An 8407-nucleotide genomic window follows, 5' to 3' on the forward strand; every position below is an offset into this window, starting at 1 on the left:
TGATCCAACCAAGGATCAGTTGGTCCAGACACAACCATTTTGTTACTACTGGATTTGTTATCAATTGATTATTATCATCAGTGATGGTGGTGGGTGGGCAGGGCAAGTCATTTGTTGCCTAAGAGGCCATGACCTTGTAGGACTGGAAGGACCTGTGCTTTCCATAGCAAGTAATTTGTGGATGTAAGTTTGGTGGGGATATTAGGTAGATGTGTTTTGGTGGAAAATAATTCAATTGAGGAAATGTCATGCGAGAAAGGGACGTTTGAGGTAGAAGAAGATGACATATTTCAGGATTCTCCCTATGCTCTTGATACCATTTAAATTTTGTAATGCCCGCAATATGCTAGGCTTGTGTTTTGCCATTTATAAAACTTTACATATTACAATATGCAATTAATGAAAGAATGAAAGTCAGCTAAGTAACGTACAGAAGCCAACGGAAATAAATGTATATACAAATTGAGAGAATAAAGGAGAGAATAAAGCAAAACTGATCCAGTCGTTTATGGAGAAGGCGTGAATTAAGGGGATTGTATCTCTGTCACCACACACTCCAAAGAGAGATACTAGTTGGAACCTTCTAAAGCACATTAAACCTGAGAATCCAATCCCATGGCTTTGTGTAGGAGATTTTAATGAAATTACATGTCAATCTGAAAAAGTGGGAGCTGCTTTAAGACCATACAAACAAATGGATAGTTTTCGTGAGGTTTTAGATTTATGTCCCTTTAGTGAAATTCATACTAGGGGATTGAAATTCACCTAGACAAGTAATAAAAGAGGCATGGGCTTCACCAAGGAGAAGCTGGATAGAGCTATTGCAAATCTAGAACGTCATCGACACTTATCATATTCTAATTTCCTTGTTTTACCTACTGTTAAGTCTAATCATAGTCCTCTCTTGGTAATGTTTGCTAAGAATTATAGCAGTACAAGAAGGAAGAGTTATTTATTTAGATATGAAACATCTTAGGACCTGATGGAGGATTGTTCGAAGATTACAAATCAAGCATGGAATAAAAACCAAAGAAGTATTAGGGGAGGATCAAATATTAGAGGAAGGCTCCAAACTTGTAAGGAGGCATTGGAAGAGTAGAATCAATCATACAACATGAAGACTTCAAGTGCAATAAGAGAAGGAATGGTGAGACTTTAACACTTGCAAGACGCAAGATATGAAGATCAACTTGAAACTGTAAAAAATCTATAGAATGAAGTGGAATGCTTATTAAAAGACGAGGAGATCAAATGGAAACAACATGCAAAGCAGTAGTGGTTGGCACATGGGGATAGAAACACTAAATCTTATCACATGCCTGCTAATCAGAGAAGGAAAGCAAACATCATTCATCAAATCATGGATCAACAAGGAGAATTATCCTCTGATCAAACCAGAATAGATGATATTTTCAATGCCTTCTTTATTGATCTATTTAAATCTTCTAATCCTACTGATATAGAGAGATATCTTGCAAATTTGGAAGCTCGAGTTACTAATGACATCAATTCCAAGCTCTCATCTAATTTCTCTGAATTTGAAATAAGAGAATCTATATTTCAAATGGCTCATCTGAGCTCTCCAGGCCCATATGGTTTCCCTGCCCATTTCTATCAAGCAAATTGGGATTTTATTGGAAAGGAATTATGTTGTTTCGTGTTGAATCTTCTCAAGTAGGGAGGCTCATTCAGAAGTGTTAATGACACTTTTATCACTCTTATCCCAAAGACCAAGGAGCAAAAGAGAGTCACAGAATTCAGACCTATCAACCTATGCAATGTTCTTTATAAGATTGTTGCCAAAGTCCTTGCCAATAGATTGAAAAAGATGTTGTTAGTGATTATTTCCCCAAATCAAAGTGTCTTTATCCCAATCTCTAATAATATACTTGTGGTCTATGAAACTCTACATACCTTGAACACAAAAAGAAAGGTCAAGATAGTTACATGGCTCTCAAACATTATATGAGCAAGGCATAAGATATAGTGGAATGAAGTTTCCTCGAGGCAATGATGAACAAAATGGAATTTGATCAAAGAAAGACAGCTCTTATAATGGAATGCATCACCTCAATTTCATAGTCTATATTGATTAATGGTGAACCTCATGCTTTTTTTTTCCCATCAAGGGGCCTAAGGCAGGGGGATTCCCTCTCACCATATCTTCTCATCATGTGTGTTGAGGCTTTAACTTCCTTATTGAATCAAGCTGAGAAAATTAACAGTATTTTAGGTGTGCCCATTTGAAAAAATCCAATAAGCATCAATCACCTCTGCATTGCTGATGACAACCTCTTATTTTGCAAAGCAAACTCTTTGTAGTGGTGTAGATTGTTATATATGTTGGAACTCTATGAAAAGGCATCTAGGCAGATGTTAAACAAAGACAATACTTCAATTTTTTTTCAGCACGAACGCTCCTCCAGGTATACAAAGTACAATAGTGCAAATAGCAGGGGTGAGATCAACTGGCACTTATGAGAAATACTTGGGACTACTAGCTGTTGTGAGAAGCTCAAAATGTTATGCTTTCCATTCTCTCCTTGATAGAAAATTGGCTCGAATTTTCAACTGGAAAACAAAGTTCCTGTCAGGAACAGGTAAAGAGATCCTTTTGAAAGCAATCCTCCAAGCAATTCCAACTTACACCATGGGCATCTTTCTCTTACCTTCCTCTATTACTAAAAATTTGAACAAAATACTAAGGAAGTTTTGGTGGGGATAGAATGATGAACACGCAAAATCCAATGGATAAAATGGGAACAAATGTGATTAGCAAAGGAGATAGAAGGGTTGGATTTTAGAAAGCTTCAATCTTTTCATGTTGGCCAAGCAAAGCTGGAGAATGTTCAAAAACCCTGCATCCTTGCCTGCAAAAGTTTTTAAGCAGAAGTACTACCCTCAAAGAGATTTGTTGGAGGCCACCTTGAGAAACAGACCTTCATATAAATGGAGGAGTGTCATTCTAAGGCAGCAATTATTAAAGGAAGGTCTGATATGGAGGATAGGTGATGGAAGGAAAGTTCGAATGTGGAAGGATAAATGGATCCAAGATAACATTCTCTTATGGTTCAAACAGCAATCTCGGATCTAATGAGAATGCAATGGTATCTTATCATATTGACTCTGATATGAAGGCATGGAAAGTGAACATATTGAATTCCCCATTCTCGGACCAGATGCTAAGCCGATCCAAAGTATACCACTTTGCATTGGAGTAAGAGAGGATAGTTTGGTTTGGCACTACACAAAGGATGGCATTTTCTCAATTAGAAGTCCCTATCATCTACATAGGGAGATTGTCAACAGAAGTAATGGGAGTTCCTCTAATAATAACATAAAGGAAGGTCTTTGGAAGTCAATTTGGAAGTTGCATGTCCCGAATTCAATCAAGATGTTCCTCTGGAAAACTTGCCAAGGTCAATGCCCACCCTTTCCAATCTATCCAGAAGGAAAATTGTGGAGAATGATTTGTGCCCTGTTTGTAAGAACTCCTCAGAATTAGTGGGTCATGTCCTATTGAGTTATACTGCTTAAAGAGATGCTTGGTGCCAAGGAAGCAAGAAAATTCAAAAAATGGCCTTTCATAGTAACTCTATCTTAGACATATGGTGCAGACTATGTAATGGACTTCAGCAAGAGAAACTAGAGGAATATGCAACAATAGAAAGGATGATATGGAACAGGACAAATGAATTTATTCATGGCAAAGAATTTCAACACCTTAACTCCATTATCAACAAAACAAGAGAGGAATGTCAAGCTTATAAAATGTTCCAATGCACAACAGACTTCAAAAGAATAATTCTAGACAGATTTATCAAAAGTGGAACAAACCTTCTGAACAGTCTTACAAGGCCAACTAGGATGCTTCCATTGATAAGGAGAGGGGAAAAACTGGCATGGGTGTTATCATTCAAGATGGATAAGGCCATATGATAAGATCTCTTAGAGATACTAGAAATCTAAATGTTAGCCCAAGCATTGCAGAATCTTATATCGTAATGGCTGCTGCCAAATTTTGCAAAGAGATAGGTATTCGATCACTCATATTGGAAGGTGATACTCTTCAGTTGGTGAAGAATGTTCCAAAGGAGAACTCATTATGGAGCTAGGCTGGTTGGTTAATAGAGGATACAAAGATATTGCTCAATTCTTATGCCTCATCGTCAGTTATACATACAAGAAGAGAAGCCAATCAAACTGCCTACATTCTTGCTCAGGAAGCTTTATCTCTACAAAATGACATTATGTTTTTTTTGATAAACCGGATCATAACCCTTCATTAAGAGATGATTTACAAAGTTGACTTGAAAAATAAGTCAATTACAAACGTTAATAACAATCCAGTACACTTTCGTGACTGACATGGTCTAGTCCAGACGGTAAATCTCTAAAAACCTAGATCTTAGAGAAACTACCACCTCTGTCCACGACAGAGGTTACAAAGTCCCATACCCCGACTAAGCAGGGTAGGGTTCACCAAACCCCGTCAATGCGGAGGGGGAACTACTACTCCATTCGGACCAAAATCCGAAGGCACTATTTTTTTTAGATTTTTATTATCCTAGAAACAACATTACACAAAAGAAAATACAGAGAAAAACACTGCACAAAAAAGTGAAACGCAGTGCACAAAGGCTGTTGTGGCGCGTGCAGTACACGCGCCACTCTGGGAGGAGAACCGATAGTCAAGCTTGGAGATCCCGAGCTCACAGACTCCAAAACCGCCGCGAGTGGCTTTGGAAGAGGGCTCCCTGGTGGTGCATGAAAACCACACGCCGAACGACGCCGGAACTGCGAGCCGCGCGTGTGAGCTACTCGCCGCTCCGTTTGGTGCCGCATTCGGTGGTCTTGAAGATCGGCGGCTGGGCAACACCATGGTGGGGCACGTGCTGGCTGTGGGCGGCGGAATGATCCCGAAACTGCAATTCTCCCTTATTTCGCCTGAAAACACACAAAAAAAAAACAACCAAAACAACAAAAAAAACACTACACAGATAAGAATGGAGGGAGGAGCAGGAGGCGGCGGGAGGGAGCCGAAGCTCCCACCCCTCTAGCCGGTTCTGTGGAGAAGGTTTTAGAGAGAAGGAAGAAAGTTTTAGAGAGAGGGAGGGAGCGCAACCCCTACAAAATGACATTATAGGAATGGAAGACATTCCTACATGTATTCAATCGATTGCATATTTTGAGATGTTGTACGACTTGTTGAGCAATAAAAGTTTCCTTTTATAAAAAGATAAAAAACAAATGATTTTCTCAAATTTCAAGAAAATTTTTATGTTATTACTCCAGATTTGAAACTTAAGAGTCTTAAAACTTTAAATATATGAAGTGGATCCATAATATTTATAGCGGCTTGAATAAATTTCTAAGATAATATTAAATACTCAATAAATAAATCTACTTTACGTATATATTTTTCTTCCACTTCAAATTTTAAAATCATAAAATATCTAAAAATATTTCTTCACTAATACTAAAAGAAAAAAAGTAATATTACACAATTTTTCTAATCTCTACACATTATTATTTTTTTTTTAAAAAAATTTGAATTTTTTTTTAAATTAATTCAATTCTTTTATTAATTATTTATATATTAAATATTTGATAAAAGAAAAAAAATAATAAAATACATAATATGTGGAGATTATATAAATAATAAACAATTATATAGATTTTTTTAAAAAGAAAAATACAAAAAAGAAAACAACAAAAAAATAATCAAACTTTCTGATCTCGTAAAGTGAAGGGAGACAAGATAACACCACACAAATGGAAAGAAGACGTCAATTCGTAATTAAAGAGGCAAATTTGTCCACTCGTAGTAATTTTCACAGCATTTAAAACTCTTTTCTTGAATTCTCCTCCCACCCCCTCCATCAATTAATACTCCCCATCAATAAATGAAACATTTAATTCTTTTATTATTAATCAAATAAACTAATTATACTTTCCAATGAATATTATAGAAAGATAAAAATAAATAAAAATATTTTTTCTATTTATTTCATAACGGCCTATTTCTTTCACTTACATATAGAGAGAGAGAGAGAGAGAGCGCTATATTTATACCAATGAAAGCCATCGGCCTCTCTCTCCCTATTCCTCTTGAAGCAAAGCAAAAGCTCGGCGAAGCTTCAGAAATGGCTGCTGACGTGAGCGCTCTGGTTCGGGTCTTGAATGGCTACAACAAGGAGGATCAGCTTCGGACGGTTGGGAATGATTCGAGCGGTGAGAAATCTATGGCTCCGATTACTCGTGACCTTCTTGGTGGGTCCTCCTCGTCTACCTCCTCCTCCTCCAAGCTTGCCGAGTCGCAGGAATTGGACCTCGACTTGCAGGTCCCTAATGGTTGGGAAAAGCGCCTAGACTTGAAGGTTCTTCTATTTTCTCTTCTGGGTCGTTTCTCGTGAAATTCGCTATTGTTCTATGATAAGATCGCTCTGCTTACTGCCATGTTTTTGCTTTTGTCGCATGGTTTGCTTTGAAGCTTCTTCTCTGATTTTGTTGAGAGGTTTACTTCTGGGTTTTTTTTTTATTTGTTCTTGTATGGTAGAGATATTGACTATTTTATGTAATTGATTGCTTTGAAATTTTCTGTTTTGTCTTTTCTTTTTTCCTGTTTGGTTACGTAGAAATTGGAAGAAAATCAGGAGAAGAAAATTCGATATTTTTTATTTTTTTAATTCTTTTTATTTTTTAAATTTCTAAAATTTTCTGGTCCATTGATTCCATTCTTTATCAGAAAGGGAACACAACTCGTTCGGTTCATGAATTGATGTTGAGGTTTTAATTTTTGGTACAGCCCCAAAAGTGATGATGTTTTTTCTCAAATATGTGCACGATATTCTCCCAGTCTGCAGCGAAACAGAACCCATAAATTCAACCCATTTGTATGCTCGACCCATCCAGTAATTTGCTTAATTTCAAACTTCTTTGCTTAATTTAGACGAAATTTAAGCTTTCTCGTCTTACAGTGATTAAGGGCGTGAGGATATTCATTTTCCATCAATTCAATGTTTCTCTTCAATGCTCTGCCTCTTCCCTTCTGATCGCACTCTACTTCCTCTATCTGCTGCTTTTAATGCCTTCTTTTCTGCCTTGAATCTTTCTCTCTTCCCTCTTATCACCCTAATAAATTCTGTTCTTTTCCTGGAATAATCATTCATTACTATCTTGCCATTTATACGATCAGCAAAATATGTTAAGCTAATACTAATTTTGTGTGCTTTTTATGAACTTTTACTGTTTGCAGTCAGGGAAAGTCTACCTACAAAGATGTAACACTCCATTGACCCCAAGTTCACCCTCAATAGCAGAACACAAACACCAAACCGACACAACAGTTCCTAAGCTTCAAGATTTAAATTTCCCGCCATCTCCATCAAAAATCACATTGAATCTTTTTGAAGAAACTTCCTTGGATTTGAAGTTAGTATCACCCTCCTCTTCGTCGAATACATATCAAAGTGTATGCACTCTTGATAAGGTGAAATCAGCACTCGAGAGGGCAGAGAAAGAGCCAATCAAGAAGAGAGGATCACTTTGGAAATCATCATTGTCACCTTCATACTCTTCATCATCCTCTTCTATCAGACAAACACAGGAAGAAGATCATGAAGATCAATTGTCATGCTCGCCGATTGCAGCAGGGTGCCCCGGTTGCTTATCGTATGTATTAATAACAAAAAGTAACCCGAAATGTCCTCGGTGCAGTTCTACCATCCCGTTGCCGATGATGAAAAAACCTAGGATTGATCTCAACATATCCATTTGAGAGATTAAAGAATATTACTTATGGTTTATATTAATATTTCTAATTTTGTAGATGATAGACTAGATTAGGGCTTAAGAAATATATTTATCAGTAAAAGAACATTGTACATGTTGAAAGGATGGTGGTTTTGTCAGTATAGTTGATAGAAATGTTATTCCCTTCTGAATGTTTGATTTCCTTATCTTTTCATACTTCATATTTTAATACTTTCATTCTCTGCTTGTAGACAGAAATATCTATAATGTGTATGCAGTTTGTGTTTGATTAAACTACAACTATATCTGGATTTAGTGCTCATGGAATTATGATGGCAAGCGATGAGTACTTCCGTTCTGGAAGATCTATTTGCTTCTTTGCAAGTATAGGGAAAGGCATGAAAAATGTTCAATGATATTGGTAGTGAAATTCTCTTTCCTTTTTTAATGTATTCAAGCATTGTTATTCATAAGTCTTACACACTACAATTTTTTTATTTATTTTTTATTTTTTTAAATTTTTTTTTAAAATCTTTTTGGTTTTATTCTTCTTAAAACAATTGGATTTTTTTACTCATCATTTATATAACATACATTTGGTAACAGAAAAAAATTAAAAAAATCACAAAAAAAATGGTGTGTGGTGTATGAG

At 36.4% G+C, this 8407-nt stretch overlaps 1 protein-coding gene across 1 annotated transcript; it reads left to right on the forward strand.

The window, feature by feature from the left end:
- The first annotated feature begins 6022 nt into the window (after nucleotides 1-6022).
- On the forward strand, nucleotides 6023-7948 carry LOC109001767. Its single transcript, XM_018979159.2, has 2 exons — nucleotides 6023-6380; nucleotides 7259-7948. The coding sequence occupies exons 1-2, from the start codon at nucleotides 6078-6080 to the stop codon at nucleotides 7778-7780; spliced, it is 825 nt and encodes a 274-aa protein (XP_018834704.1). The 5' UTR covers nucleotides 6023-6077; the 3' UTR covers nucleotides 7781-7948.
- Nucleotides 7949-8407: the final 459 nt, after the last annotated feature.

Source organism: Juglans regia, chromosome 2 (assembly GCF_001411555.2).
Source record: "Juglans regia cultivar Chandler chromosome 2, Walnut 2.0, whole genome shotgun sequence".
NCBI lineage: Eukaryota > Viridiplantae > Streptophyta > Magnoliopsida > Fagales > Juglandaceae > Juglans > Juglans regia.